At 45.1% G+C, this 16,271-nt stretch overlaps 1 protein-coding gene across 3 annotated transcripts in view; it reads right to left on the bottom strand.

Moving 5' to 3' along the window:
• Positions 1–3,188: 3,188 nt before the first annotated feature.
• ALDH1A2 (aldehyde dehydrogenase 1 family member A2) overlaps positions 3,189–16,271 on the bottom strand; it is a 96,886-nt gene continuing 83,803 nt past the window's right edge. For all 3 annotated transcript variants that reach the window (XM_060095282.1, XM_060095283.1, XM_060095284.1), the window contains 6 exons: positions 15,512–15,614; positions 13,669–13,853; positions 11,344–11,508; positions 10,505–10,662; positions 10,118–10,192; positions 3,189–3,261 (listed from right to left, as the gene is read on the bottom strand). In XM_060095282.1, coding sequence (XP_059951265.1) covers positions 3,189–3,261; positions 10,118–10,192; positions 10,505–10,662; positions 11,344–11,508; positions 13,669–13,853; positions 15,512–15,614 — 759 coding nt within the window. The remainder of the gene's footprint in view (positions 3,262–10,117; positions 10,193–10,504; positions 10,663–11,343; positions 11,509–13,668; positions 13,854–15,511; positions 15,615–16,271) is intronic.

The following is a 16,271-nucleotide window of genomic DNA, read 5'->3' as shown; positions in this document are numbered from 1 at the left end:
TCTTGCTCCCTTGCCTATTGAAATTACATTCCTTCCTCAAGCCTTGTTCAAAACCCACCTCTTCCATTAACTTGTCTCTGACTGTCCTCTTTTCTTGGGTGCCTTCCTGTTTTAACGACACACTCCAGTAGAGTCACTGTTCCTTTCTGTTCTTTACTCCCTACATTGCAATATTTTTGTCTTTTATTATCTAAAATGTCATTAAAAAGAATGACACTGTCAATATGAATGCACTGAGGGTGTTTCGGAGAAAAAGGTACAATGAAAATCTCAGGGGTTAACAAAAAGACTGTAATTATGTAGTGCTGATGACAAATCACCAATTGGTGTCTCTGTGTTGGTTTCATTAATGACACCTAAAATGCCATCTCTCTTCATTTTCCTTTATGTCAGCATCATAAATGGATGATGTCTGAGGGACTTTATGCTTTGAAGAACTATCAAATTATGCCTTACCTTATTCCGGATTCCTGCTATCTATAACATCTACTTGGCACCTAACAAAGGACTTTTACATGATTACTCTGTGTCCATCTTGTTCTCATTTTCTCTCCAATGCCCGAAATATTGAACACGAGGTAAATTTGCAGAAAGCCTACAGCCTTCGTTTCAGAGCTCACCCCATGCCCCAGGGACGGCATTCTCCGATGCCCAGTTTGTTCCTCTGAGGAACAAGATACCAGCAGTCAGAGCAAGGAATCCCAGTCCAGAGCAACATGTCTCTCCCCGGATCTCACTTCCTTTGTGTCTAAGTCATCAGTTTTTGTTTTTGCTTCACTTGACCAGGACTTGGGTGGGGAAGCACAGTTGGAAGGAGGGGATGTGCAGGTCTAAAGGGTGGAAACCGCTCTCCAAAAGCACAACCCTGAGAACACACAGAAAGCAAACAAGCTCTGGCTGGTCCTATAGTCACCATTTACAGCTTCCTTTCTACAGCTGCAAAAATATTACATCAGGTTGTCAGTTTTTGACTTTGTTCCACTTCGGTAAATAAAAATAAAGCTACCAATAAATGCCATTAGCAAATGTGAGCTCTCATCACGTGGTCCATGTTTGTGAGAACAGGCCTGAAGACTCCTCTACATGTTAGCTTTCACAGAGGCTCCTTTGGATGAAAATTGTCATTTCATATGTTTCATACATGGTTATACTTGTTTGCCATACAGAACTGTATGTATGCCTGGATTTTAAACAGTGTCAGAAATAAGGGTCTTGTTTACCTTATGGCAAGAATACCCTCCAAATTCTGCTCAGTAGCCAGAGGCAGCAACATACCTGAAAAGCCCAGCAGCTGAGAGAAGGACCTAGATGGACTCAGTATGACACAAAGACACTGATAAACACAGCCAAATGATCCCGAGGAGTACACAATATAAATGCTTTATTGCTAGCACAGAGGTTTCTTTTTAAGTAAATTAAAAGAAATAAATCTTCATTTTCACATTCTATATTGCAGTTCAAAGGTAACTAGCTGGTTAATGGATATGTTCACTGGGACACAGGCTATAAGAGGAGAGCACGACATTCACACGAAAAAACTCAGAAATGTGGCATCTCTCAAGGCATCTGGCCGCTGTCCTTTGTCAATAACAGCAAGGAGAGGTTTCTTTAAAACATCATGAATCGTCAAGGGTTATAAATAGAAAACCGGTATGGTTAGAAAGCAGAAAACCATTAAATACAGAAGGCTATATATGTGTTACCCATATTTCATATATTCTAGGTTATGTTTGGTACTTTTAAATAAATGATCTTCATCTAGGTTAGAGAATGAATTGGATTTGGCAGCTAGAAAGAGGGAAAAAGGAAAGGAAGCTGACACTGCCCATGTCAGAGATGAAGCCTTCAGTGGAAAGCAGAAGAGGAACGCGTGGCTGGAGGAAAGGGAGCCAGCCTGCTTCGTGCTTCCCCCTTGGGAGGCCAAGAGCAAGAGTGGCGTGTGGACGAGCCACGGGCGTGACAGGTGGAGATCTGGTGCAGTGTGGCAATCGTGGCACACTGAAACTCTACAAATGGAGGAGGAGACCTCTGAGCCCGGCCAGGTTTTCCAAGGTTACTGCCCGTTGATCTAGGGCATGGGAAGCTGAAGTAACACCCACAGCACTGGGACTGGGAGGTGGCGTGCACTGGGGACGGGGGCGGGGGCGGGGGCGGGCAGGGCGGAAGAAGCTATAGATTCCAACTGCAGAGATAATTCATTTAGTATGAATTGTCAGCAGTATTGGAAATGGAATTGTTTCTACAAGGCACCCAGCATTACCTTTTTCCAAACTCTGAAGCCTGCTCAGATCAATTTTTGGTTGATTTTAAAGACAAGCTTTGGAAAAGATCAATCCATGAAAAATAATCTACCCCCTGACTTATTCCAGAATACTCAAGAAGGAATAAATGCACAGATGCGCGCGCACACGCGCACACACACACATGTCCCTCTCTCTTACCCCCTCAAACCATGCAGTGATGAGCTCCGAGGCTGTGAACTACACATAATGATCTCTGGAGCTCCATCTCCTGATCTTTCACTCATGTTATATATGGATGTAAGAAAGCCAGACTGGGTCAGGAATATCCCAAGTTCTTTCTCCTTAGTACATCTGCAGAGTACCAGCTCCTGGCATTTTCAGTCTGGTCTGGCTCTAACTAAAACCATTTCATGTTTTGCTTTGAAGAAATGGATGACATGAAACGGTAATTTGGCTGCAAAACCTTGGAAAATTGTTCCCAGCCCAAACATCTGCCCCAGATGAGCTCAGCTGAGATCTCCTTGGAGGAGCGGGAGGGATGCCTGAGCAGGGAGAGCCTGGAAGGGAGAAATGAAGACAATGGCAAGGCTACCTTTGCTCAGAAGCAAAGTCCTTTGTGACAGAAGGCATCAAATAATACAGCTCCCTCATTCAGCCCCTAACCCCAGAAAGAAATACTGGGTATGCCCCACAGCTACTCCTCGTGCCTTTATCCCACTTTCCCCAATATTTGGTACTGTTAAGGTGATCCCTCACAGGGTGCCAAGAAACCACGCCCAAGTGGTTTGCTTTCTTTACACAGCGAATGGCCTGGCCTACCTGCTGTCATTCAAATCGTTAAGTAAGGACTGAGTATCAAGTTTGGATTCCTGAGAGCTGGGCCCCACAGGGAAAACAGAGGGGGAGAGTCATGCAGGCTGGCCTTCACCTTCCTTCTTGGCCATCTTAAGAGTTCTTCTGGGGGATCTTTACTGTCACAGTCTTAACTTCGGAGTACTCTCGCAAACCAAGTTCTCCCCTGAAAAACAGAAACGGGCTGTATCAGGTACCAGAGGCCCAGGCAGCCCAACATGGGCTTTCCTCTTCAAAAACCCTGTTCCAACCACTGGCCACCCAGGATGTGCCTGTGCTCTAATGGCTCTCCTAGAGACCCAGTCCACTTTACCTGAAAGAAAACCACGAGGGTCCTCTCGGCTTGATGTTCTACATTCCTTCTCACTGGTCCTTTGGTTTAATAAGCAGCAACAATACCCAAAGGCCCACCACGGAAGAGTACAGATCACACGCAATGCCTTAAAGACAGAACCCTGAACAAATACCATCTGCGGCCTCCGCAGAGTCAGGGGAAAGAGGAAATCAAAACAACTGACGCGAAAGGAATTGGGAAGTGTGAGTCAGCTGTCTCCCAAGACTTGCCCTCGGCCACTTCTCCTCCTGGCTTGTGGCACCCTCTGGGGCCTTGATCAGGGACCAAGGATTTCTGTCATCTGGCAAACGAACGTTTATTGCACTGTTACTATGGGGCAGCACCGTGCTGGGCCGGGTGCAGGAGAAACCAGATAATCGGCCCTGGCCTCTGAAGGGCCTGTAGGTGGCCGGGCCTGAGAGGGGGGAGCGGGAGCCAGGTCACCTGCCTCGGCGGCCCCAGGAGAAACAGCCCATCCGACCACTGCTCAAAGGGCACTGGCGCGTGGAAAAGCCTCACTGCTACGGTGCTCCTTTCCTTCACTTCTCTTCTCTAGTTCCTTCTTATTCCTACCTCTCTTTAATTGCCTTTCTTTCTTTTCTCGATTTCATTGTCACATCAAGCATGTTCTCTTAATTTTTTTCTGCAAAATACTTGACATTTTCTTCTTCTTTTCTTTTCAAAGTCACTCTTCTGTGAAGCTTCTCCTCAAGTTCTCAGCAGAAGGAGTGCCCCTCCTCCTCTGTGTTCAGAGCACCTTGTACCCACCTCTACCACAGTCCTGTCATACCAGGAGGGAGGGCGGGGGCTGCTCCAGCGTCTCTGTCTCCCCCACCAACCTGCATCTTCCTGATCTTGCTTTCTGTCCTCCCCTAAACCTAGCGTGTGGCCCACAGCATCAGGCTGAAAGAAGGTACCTGATAACTGGGGGAGGGAGGAAGGGGGGGCAGGCTTCTTCCTAGCCCCTCTTCCCCAGTTCCACCCTGCTGACTGACCATCTCTGCCAGAAGAAAACATGAAAGAACGCTTAGAGATATATTTGAATAAGAAAGGATTAAGACAGGCCGTTTTTAAAAAGTCTTATATAAAAGGTACAAAGTTACTGCAACTGGGCTTTACAGTGAAGACCCGCTGTAAAGGGTTCATTCTGCTTCCCTGGCCCGACACAGAGCTGCCCTTGCTGTGCCAGCAGTTCCTCTGAGCGCCAGGGCACCTGAGTGGTCGCGCCCCCCTCCTCCCCCACAGCCCCCAGAACATCAGCAACTCAGGCAGCATGCTGCTCTCTCGTCTGCACTGGCCATTCTGCTTGCAGGAATGGGAAGGATAAACTTGGGATTACCCCACTCAGTACGTGGCTCCCTCACCGGCTCTGTCCAGGCTGTCTCTTTATTACCAGCTCAGCTCTGGCTCTCGCTGGACTTTCTCCTGCCCTTGGGCAACTGTGCATGTGTCTCTTCATCATGGACATCATCTGCCTCCTGTCTGAAGTGTGGCTACTCCCTTCTTGTTCCCTCGCTTGTGCACGCACCTGGGGCAGACCCTGAACCACTTTCCTCCCACTCAGATCTCTGACTAGGTTGTGAGAGATGTAAGAAAGTCTACAGAGCTAGAAACCTTGCTTTCAAGTGTGACTGCCGGATCCCAAATCTCTGGGTGCTCAAAGCAACGGAAAACTCTGCTGGACTGGAGGTGCTCCTCTCTCGGGTCCCAGGCGGCCATGTGCTGCATGGCCGGCACAAAGCCTGCTCCGAGATGGAGGAGTGGACTCACATCTGCCATGAAAGGAAATACTGCCCATGGGCCCAGGCCTCAAGGAAAGCCAATGAGAGGTCTCAGGGCAGCGCGTGGAGGGGAACACTGAGGGTGGGGGTCGGCAGACAGGAGTGCCAACTCGGCTCTGCAGTAACTGGCTGTGTGACTCCAGCTGACTCTCTCCCTCCTCTTGGCACCCGGTCGTCTCTCTGACATCAGTTCCTGAACCTTAATATACACATATGACCCATGAAGCTTGCTTAAACTGTAGGTTCCTGACCATCCCCCACCAAAGATTCTGCTCCAGTAGGTCTGGGGAGGAGCCCAGGAGACCGTGAGATGGGTGGCTATTGGACCCACTCTTTAAGCAACACTGCTGTAAGGTCTCTGAATCCAATCCCTGACATTTAGATTCTTCAACTATTTCGCCATCTCATTCCAGGGTTTTTCTCTCAAATCTACTTAAATTTTTCTCAATCCAGTTAAAGTCTGTGGCACATAGTTCCATAGTTAAGGAAGAAGTCCACTACTGCACAAAAGGCAGACGTATTGTTATTGACATGCCCCAATCTCTTTGTATAGTCACCTTTCCAGGTGGGCCATGTGTCAGGGCACAGCACGTTTAGAAGCCTGTATTCCTGCTTCTTGGCCAGACTAGGTTATATTCCCAAAGATGAACCAAACTTGGCATACGTAAAGATAAGGTAAGATGTTAGATTTTGGTGTCTCTCAGCCAGCCATTTTAGGAAGTCACTCAGACTCACGCATAAAACAAATAGAGATTTCTGCTTAGGGTGTATATTTCCCTGCCCTTTTCTTTGACTTACAGCAGTATTTCTCAGAGCAGCATCCCCAGACCACCTGCACGAGAATCATTCCAGAAGCTTGTTAAAAATGCAGGTCCTGGGCCCTAGCCCAGATCTACTAAATCAGAATCTCTGAGAGTGGATCGCCAGATAGGCAGGGTTAGAAAGCCCCTCTCCCAGCCTGCAGGTGACTTTCTGTGCATACGCATGCTGTGCACACACACACACTGACTCAGAGCATCCGAACTATACTTCTCATCTTCAAAGCGTGTGTCCTTAGTTTTTTAAATGCTGAGGTTCACAGCTTTCTTTCCATCCCCTAGGTTTGTGATACATATTTTATAGCTTGGGCTCTATGACCCCTTGTCTCAGGAGAGCTTAAATGAGACGGAAAAGGATGGGAAGGCTGAAATAGATGGAATTAGCTGGACAAGCCAGAACTGAGAGAAACTCAGCCCAAGTCTCTGACTCTGAGAATTAGAGGCCAGCCCATCAGATAACCTGTAGAGGGCAGCCCTCTCCACAGCTCTCTGTGGGGTGGCACTCAGGGGCTCCAACAGCCTTCCTTGGAGCTCGTTTCCAGAAAGTGCTACTTCCCTTCTCTGTTCCTCTTAGAGGTGGGCAAGGAGATGTCAGGGACCAAAGCTGCATGGAGCCTGCAGGCCATGAGATACACAGTTCTGTCCAGGTGGAAGGCTAAGCAGAGTTTCCAGGACTGTATTAAATGAGAAGAAGAATGGGGAACCAGGACAGGGCAGGTTTTTTAATCTGAAGCATTTCCTACCACTCCAGGTCATTTAAGGAAGAGAAAACATGTTTTGGGGGCAAACAGGAACAAAGACTCATATAATTTAGATAAGACGAAGTGAGTCTCATCAAAGAGCACTGTTTCCTAATTATTTTTTAACTGCACTGGGAAGGCCAAATCACTACTGTGCCCATGAGATGAGTCGAGAAAGGCCACTGTTCTGTGTGGTTCTGACACAGCCAAACTGTCTCTTGGACCTTCTTTCTAGGCGAGGGCGATGTTTCTTTTTTTTTTCTTTTTTTTTTTTTTTTTTTGCGGTACGCGGGCCTCTCACTGTTGTGGCCTCTCCCGTTGCGGAGCACAGGCTCCGGATGCGCAGGCCCAGCGGCCATGGCTCATGGGCCCAGCCGCTCCGCGGCATATGGGATCCTCCCAGACCGGGGCACGAACCCGTATCCCCTGCATCGGCAGGCGGACTCTTAACCACTGCGCCACCAGGGAGGCCCGAGGGCGATGTTTCTGACAGGAAGAGACTGCGCCTGAACAATGTCCCAAGCCCCTATCCTGGTAGGAGGCTTGCCTGTGATGAGAGTCCAGGGCTAGCCTGAGATAAGAAACCATCAACCAGCAATTATTTATTTCAAGTGTATTTTATGCACATGATACACCCTGTTAATGATCTGTAATAGTCAATGTGAGCAGCATTCCCAGAGCCGGCGATGGCCCCAACATTTCATTGACCGGGAGAGCACAAACACAGGGGCAGGAAATGAAAGAAGTTGAATGCATCTTCAAAAGTGGAAGCAGAAAGTTAAGGCCATGTGCAAGTTAAGAAGAGATACTTAGAGTACATGAAGACTTTATAAAAGCTGAAGGAATACTAATAACTTAGCAAATAGGATCCAGACTGGGTAAGGGTTCTGGCTATAAAGCAAGTGGGAGGTACTGAAGGCCAGAAGCAAAGGTTCAAGCAAGAACAGTTTCTCCCTTTCTTAATACATTTATTAAGAAAAAGAAGGACTGCCTACATAACAGTCATCTACTTGATCTATAATGATGATAGTAGCTCACATTTTCTGAAGGTTTGCCAGATACCTTGATGGATGTTTGGCATACATGATTCTAACATTTAATCCTAACAGCAACTCTGTAGGGTAAGTACTATCTATAATTATTCCCATTTTATAGATGAGGAAACTGAGGCTCAGTGAGATTAAATAGTTTGTCCAAGGCTGCACAGGTATTAAGCAGTAGAGCCAGTGTACATATCTGTGCAGTGTGATGCTAGAAACCCTGCTCTTAGCCTCAAAGCTATATCTACTTCATGGTTTAATGGCTCGGGACTAGAGATTACCAGCTACAGTATCTGAAGATGTAAATCCCCTGTGCTAGTCATGGGTTCACTGCACTTCCCCCCCAAACACCATACTTATTTCTCCCACAATGCCTTTGCTAACTCTTCCCCCACTGCTATCCTGTTTTGCCCACCAACCATGAAAAACTATTCCTCTCTCCTCATCTACTCAAATGTTCCTCTCCTTTAAAGGCCAATTCAAATCCCTATAAAAGATCACATATAAAGGTTCCCTGGACTTCTCCAGCTCACAACGATCTCTATCACCCCTGAATTCCTCTACCACTCCACAGGCTTTTCTGGAATTCTTTTGACTCTTTCAATGTTGCATATTTCATTTATCCAACAAAATTTTAAGTAATTTAATGAGCTGCACCTTCCCCTACAGACCAAGCATCATGCTTTGCACAAAGTATGTATGTGCTCAATACTTTTTAGCAGATTGATTGTGAACTAAGCATTTGTTCAAAAAAGTATGCATTCAGTAGTGCCAGAGGGAACAGGCATGGAAGATGTTTCCTCTTATGAGTCACAGGATTTAGAAAACATGGATCTAGCTCCTTTCGAAATGAGGGAAAATGAAAGTTTTTTGGGATGAGGGGAGATGTCAGCTTAGAAAGACCCTAGCTACCATTCATTCTCTGAAAGCAATTCTAAAAATCCATTCATATATGAAGTTGCAAATGCAATCCCTCTAGTTTTCCTCTGCCACAGTCCCATTTTTCAGGTCCTCAGCATCACAAGAGGGCAGCCCAGCTCTGATTCTGACCCGGAAGAGTCCTTATACCTGGTTCCCATGCTTCCTTGGCCAGAGGTCACGGAAACTAAGCCACTAAAATTTAGGTTCAAAGCTCAGATCTGCCACTTACTGGCTGTGAGACTTGGGCAAGCTACTTAACCACTCCAACACTTAGTTCTTCATCTGAACCATCTGTAAGATAAAGATAAATGTATCTATCCCATAGAATCACTGTGAAAAGCAAATGAGACAATGTTAGGTAAGAAGGCAGAATAAAGCCATATGCAGAGCAGGCATTTAATTAATACCTATTATTGTTATTGCAAAATCCTTGTAATGGGTCATCTTCCTGTAATCTCTGCCAAAACATCCTCTATACACCAAGGATGTTGGCCGTAAGAACTCTGGTATCCCCTCAGCTCTCACAGTATGCCCTTTAAAAACCCTTTGAGATTGGGTTTAAAGTAACCTCTCCACTTGTATCTTCAGCAAGTCTCCTCCATGCATCCTGTGCCCTAGGCTCTGCAGCCCCAGACTCAAAGATCCTATAGGCACTGAACAGGTGACAGTGAGTGAATCGGGTATGTGTAAAACTAACACAACCAATATTCAGTTCCCAGAAGCAGGCATGATGGGGAATAGGGAAAACTGCAGAGCTCACAGCTGCAGCAATTTTGCTTTGGGGGAATGAAAATAAGCAAGAAATCTAGATTTTTATGGAAAGTCTCCTCATTTTGAATGTCAGGTAAAAAGGTTTTTAAATGTTATAAGGGAAAAAAAACCAAAACATTTCTCTAAGCCAGATTTGTCCCTGGGTGGGCAGTTGGTGACCTCTGTTTTAAACATGCCGAACTCTGTTTTGTGTCCGGACTATTCTGTATTTGCTATGCCTTCATGCCTTTGTTCTTGCTATTCCCTCTACCTAGAATGCCTGCTCCTAAGAAACTGAAATGTTATTTCCTCTGTGAAGTCTTCTGTGACCTCATCAGGCAAAATTAATTGATTTTTCCTCTGTACTTAACAAGATATTTGACAGACTTGCATAATAGCACCTATTACATGGTATTATTGGTACATGAATTTTTCTCCATTCCCACTTAAGGTAAGGGTATTATTGTGTTTTATTCATCTTTGTAATGTGTGCTTTGCTTATACATTTATGTTTTCAACCAAGTGTTTGTTTAGTGAATGGATGAGAGTAAGAGAATTCACTGATGCTGTGAGTGCCCCTCTATGCTGCTATTCGCAACCCTGTTTCTCTTCAGGCACCAGCAACTTTGGACACTTACATTTCTCTCCCATTTCCAGACATCTTGAATCCCCCAAAGGGACTCTGGGCATTTAAGGCATTGTAACAATTGATCCTGAAAGAAGAAAACATGGTACTGTTAGTGTGTATTCTGCTTACACAGAAACAATCCCACTGGTATGATATTTCCTTTATAAGTTCTATTTTTTAATTCCTTTTTCCCCACATGAAAATTTTATAATTTAAGGTTTACTTTGATTTCCTGATCTAGCCAGTAGGAAGTGTTCCTTCTCAGGGTGAAGTCTTCGGTCTCCCCCATCCTTCCAGAGCATATGCTTTTATTTCACGCAGGCTCTGGAGAATTACAAGCCCCCTCCCACCCTCATGGAATGTGTTATGGCCAGAACGAGACTGACTCTGGTCTTACCAAACAGTCCCAGCTTGCACTGCAGAAGACACCGTGAGGGCCTTGTTGATGTCATTAGTAAAGACAGCTGCTACAAGTCCAAAGTCTGAGTTATTGGCTCTTTCAATAACTTCATCCATGGTCTTAAACCTCAAAATTTCCTGAACGGGGCCAAAGATCTGCAATAAAATAGGTTGACCCAATATGGTTGCTTCGCCATCCTTTCACCTGTTTTCTATGTTTCAAGGCAAGTTTATTCTGCCTTCATCATTTAAATGATGTTTAAGTTTAGCAGAACATAACTGTAAAAATATCCCAAACTTTCCCAGAATAAGATTCCATAAGTCTACCCTTAGAGTTAACTCCTCTGCCCCCAACCCTGCCTGGCAACACTTGATTCCACAGTGTGTTCTAAAGCTGTGTTCTCCATGATCCCCCAGGCACTGCTCCAGAACTGAGAACTACCGCTCTGAAGAGTTGGCTGATCTGCAACTGGTCCTCTCCTGCAGAAGCGTAAGGATGCTTGGGTGCTTTCTATTTCCTGATTAACAGCCTAATGACCCATATTTGGGGGAACTGAACTGTTGACAATGTATCACTGAGACCAGTGATTGGCTGTTACGATGGTTCTGTTGGCTAGTAACAATTGAGATCATAAAGCACATCACCTGGCCTCCATCTAGCTTGCTTGCCTCTTTGTCTAACTTCTTTCTTGAAACTGGGGATTTTCATAGCCATGTTTATTGCTATTGTACAATGTATATAAAATACAAAGAACTAAACCTCTAATATTGTCTACTAGAAATGCCCTGGAAACCATCCCAAGGAAGATGTGGCTGCTGTTAAAATCTATGTGATACCTCCTCCTTGGCAATCCGCATGTCGTCAGTGACGTTGGAAAACACCGTGGGCTCGATGAAAAACCCCTTTCGGCCCAGCCCTTTGCCTCCACACTCCAGCTTGGCGCCTTCGGCCACACCACTCTGGATGAGTTCCAGGATCCTGTTGTACTGTTTCTTATCAATCTACAGAAGAAAGTGCCTGATGACTCCAAGTAAAATCTTCTATGAAAATGGAAATAAGCATGTGCTCAAGAATCTCTCTGATTTGTGATTTTTGGCCAAAGCTTCATTATACCTAGTCAAATCATATGGAACTGCTGTTAATTAACCATTTTTGACCTATGAAAAAGGGTAATTTTGTATGGTTCAACCTAATACAACAAGAATTCCAGTGAATGCACTGCTCTGATGATACTGCCAAATCATAAGTACCAGTTCAAGATTTAAGCAATATTTCTAAATGATGGAGATACTGGCTAATTGATTATTCACTGTTTACATGAGTAAAAATTAACCTAATAAACAAATGAATATTGGGGTATATTTTTATGGAACTACTGTTACACCATCAGAGGAAAGGATTAAGTTTAAAGAGTGAGAGCTAGCGTCCTAGTCCATAAAATAAGGTCATTCTTGCTCCCCGCAAGCCCCCAAGTTATAGACTTATCCCTCAATTATAATGGTAAATTAAAAAAAACCTAAGTTCACCTGAGTTTGAATTGCTGTTACAACTTCAATCTTCTCTCAAATGGCCCCAAAACTAAGGAGATGTTGCTTCTTATCAGGAAACCCATGCTCTAGTGATCCAGATGAGATCTGGTCTACATATTCCTTTAAAAATTCTCAGTTCAAAACCAGAGTTCCAACTGGAAATATACCTTGATGACCATGGAGAACCTGCAGAGCTCAAGAGTGCAGCCGGCAGGGACCTTTGTGGCCTTCCTCATCCACCACAGTGCATGAAGCATTCAGAGTAAGAGAGAACCATATGGCAGAAGAGAGCAGACAGCTCTCCATTCCCTACACAATTACAAACTGCAAGTGGTCATCCCAGAGTAGGTCAGGTTGGTGGAGAGAATCCTTGGCAGCTGGTAAAAGTATAAATGGGTTTCTGGGAATGAGAGATAACTGCCCTCCTTGACTGTGGCACCTGTGGGGATGTCTTGAATCCAGCAGTTAAGGACTGGGACTGGGTTCTAGTCAAGATCCATCTTGCCATGCCTGGGTCCTTTTTTGGAGCTGAGAGACTCCAACCTACCCCCAAAGTTCAAGATATCCTTAAGGCAATCCTAATCTCTTGGTTTTTCAAGGATAAAATTTAGAAACAGAAAGAGAAGCACAAGACGTAAGCAAGCAATGCCTCACTGGCTACATTTCCAGCCATGAAGACAGATGAGGAAGAAGAGTAAGGAGTCAGCAGAAAAAGGATGATGATGCTTTGTCGGGTTCCACCAGAGTGTCTGGTTTCTTTTTTGTTGTTGTTGTTGTGGTACGCGGGCCTCTCACTGCTGTGGCCTCTCCCGCTGTGGAGCACAGGCTCCGGACGTGCAGGCTCAGCGGCCATGGCTCACGGGCCCAGCCGCTCTGCGGCATGCGGGATCCTCCTGGACCAGGGCACGAACCCGTGTCCCCTGCATCGGCAGGCGGACTCTCAACCACTGCGCCACCAGGGAAGCCCCAGAGTGTCTGGTTTCTGTGTTCATCAGAGATTAAGTAAAGAAAGGGCATGTCCAGGGCATGGAAGCAACCTAAGTGTCCATCGACAGATGAATGGATAAAGAAGATGTGGCACATATATACAATGGAATATTACTCAGACATAAAAAGAAACGAAATTGAGTTATTTGTAGTGAGGTGGATGGACCTAGAGTCCGTAATACAGAGCGAAGTAAGTCAGAAAGAGAAAAACAAATACGGTATGCTAACACATATATATGGGATCTAAAAAAAAAAAAAGGTTCTGAAGAACCCAGGGGAAGGACAGGAATAAAGACGCAGACGTAGAGAATGGACTTGAGGACACGGGGAGGGGGAAGGGTAAGCTGGGACGAAGTGAGAGAGTGGCATGGACTTATATACACTACCAAATGTAAAACAGATAGCTAGTGGGAAGCAGCCACATAGCACAGGGAGATCAGCTCGGTGCTTTGTGACCACCTAGAGGGGTGGGATAGGGAGGGTGGGAGGGAGACACAAGAGGGAGGGGATATGGGGATATATGTATATGTATAGCTGATTCACTTTGTTATACAGCAGAAACTAACACACCATTGTAAAGCAATTATACTCCAATAAAGACGTTAAAAAAAAAGAAAAGAACGGGCATGTCTATGATTTCTCTACCTGGGGTCCCTGCTCGGTGGTGGGGTCAAAGGGGCTGCCCACTATGCGCCTCTTAGCCCGCTCCACGCTTCTTCTCACAAACTCTTCATAGATGGACTCCTCCACAAAGATGCGAGATCCTGCAGTGCAGCACTGGCCTTGGTTGAAGAACACACCCTGGTGAGCCTGCTCCACGGCATAGTCCACTACAAGAGGAAACAGCCATGCTCTCAACACTGCTTTGCCTGTGGAGGGGCCTAAGGGACCGACCCTCTTCCCTCCCCAAAGTCCCAGGTGTAATGTCATGCTCACCACAGAGCAGAACCGTGAGCAGCCCAGTGAAAAGCACTGGACTGAGAACACAACTTGGTTCTAGTTCTAACCAGACCCTGACGTTATTGGCTGTGTTAACTTGGACGTCATCACTTCTTGGAATCCCTTTCTTCTGTAAAAAGAGGGATTAGACCACGTTATCTATAACAGGAGTCTCAAACCCCAATAACCAAAGGGGCTGGGCAGATAACAGTAAAGCAATGTGACAGAGACTCAGAAGGAAAGTACTAAATTTGGCTGTTGCTATGCATAAACATAGCCCAGGGTTGCCAGATTTCCAGTTTTAAGAAAAAACGGAAATCAATATTTTGTGTAACACTTAGAAGTAAACATAGCCATACCTTGCACTTGGCCTATAGACTGCCAATTTGCAATCCCTAATCTATAGGACCTTGCAGCTATACTTTTAATTAGTATTTTGGCAAATTAAACTGTAACAGCAATGATCGTCTTTGAAGACGCTAAATTTCCTCTATATTTACATGGAATTGTATAGTAGCATATGGTAACTCGTTTTCATCTCATGTGAAAATAAGAGACACTAAATAATACTCAATATAGTATTAATAAATCTGGTGTCTGCTAGTTGCTAAATGACTCACTGACTGAAAGAATCAATGTACTGTCAGTGGAGTGCCTACACCTTAATAGGAATTTAGGTACAGAATTCTGATCCTCTTGACAACTAGTATAAAGCTGAAGCTGAACTCCTTGCAAATTCCAAGCTGGGGCTGAAATTCAGGCAATCTGCTTTCTGTTCTCTGATCTCTCTAGTAGTGAAATTGAGGAAGCAGTGCTGTCTGGCAGGATGTGAAGAAGAAAAAGGACGCCTGAAAGAGGTTTTGTAATTTCATTCCCTGGAAAGTTCTTCCAAACATGAGGAGCACACCCGTGCAGAGTGGACTAGAGAGCATCTTGCCTGGAGACATGAGGTTTCTAGGTTATAACTCTAGGCCTCTGTATAGTCCTACTGCCAGGGTGTAATCACCTCCAATTTAGGTCTATTCATACCGAACTGACCATAGTGTGTTGTCATCCTGACTAAAAGCCATGGGGGCGACAGAAAGGGGTGGGGATGGCTACACAGAGAAGGGGGTGTGGGTTTGGGACAACGTTGGCAGAGCTAGTGAACTAAAAATTTTTAATGATCTACAAAGCCACCAGGCGTATATGAGACGTTTCAGGTTTCTTGAATCTAGGCAGAGGTTACATTTCCAGTGTTCAGAGGCTTAGACCACTGCCCTTTCCACTATACAATACCGACCAGGCCTTCACCTCTTCTACCCTATTTTACAACAACACAGAGTCAAAATGGCTTATTATGTCTAGAAAACAAACTCTGATTGTCAACTGATAAGTGGTCTTTACCAATATTATTTTCTCCTTAAAAGGAAGGGTCTAGATTTTTCTCCTTGAATGCCACTTAGCTTCAAAGACCTTTTTCTTAGTGTCCTGTTGAAAGTGGAGATAATAAAAGTGAGCACCGCAGGCCAGTGTGCCAGGGCATGTAAGAGATCTGTGGTTGACTTACAATCAGCATCTGCAAAAATAATATTGGGACTTTTCCCTCCAAGTTCCAGAGTTACTCGTTTCAAATTACTTCTTCCAGCTGCTTCTTGGATAAGCTTTCCAACCTGAAAGAAGGGAAATGGAGAAAGGTTTTGTGCACCTTGCAGTTGAGACCGTCAGTGGCCAGAGACAGCTGTGGGCAACAGTGGGACAAAGCAGTAATGGATCCTGCAGGGCAAAGCACCCACCAGATACACAGGAACGAATCTGTGGTCAACTTGTGTGCACAAGATAGAAGTCAGTTGGGATGCAGTTTAATGTCTGTTCTGAAGTGAGTTGGAAGACTGCTTTAGTATCATGATGGAAGGAGCAAGGAAAAGGGAGTTAAACCTGGAATCTTAATCACTGAAAGATTTCTCTAAAAGACAACTGGCAAGCAACATGTAACTAGAGATTTTCCATCACTGCATTGTGGCTTTTAGCTTTGGACTCTGGCCTCCAGAAAAAAGCCAACTGGCTCCACTTGAAAGACATGATGAGCGTAAAACAAACTCTTTAAGTGCCTCCAAAAATGCCAGGTATGACTTTAATCACATGGTCCAAATATATATACTGATGTGATACCTTTGCTTCTGCCTAGGGCTATAGTAAAAGGATTCCAGAAAGCTGAGGATCTGTCTTTATTTGTGCAATGCCTATTTATCTAGAATCCAAGCAAGTAGAGGCTGGGTTTGAAGAAAGCATTTCCCATTGTGTAGACTCACAATGCTAATAAAATTGAA

This window comes from Mesoplodon densirostris, chromosome 4 (genome assembly GCF_025265405.1).
Source record: "Mesoplodon densirostris isolate mMesDen1 chromosome 4, mMesDen1 primary haplotype, whole genome shotgun sequence".
In the NCBI taxonomy this organism is placed as follows: domain Eukaryota; kingdom Metazoa; phylum Chordata; class Mammalia; order Artiodactyla; family Ziphiidae; genus Mesoplodon; species Mesoplodon densirostris.
This window is presented reverse-complemented; position numbering and strand designations above follow the sequence as displayed.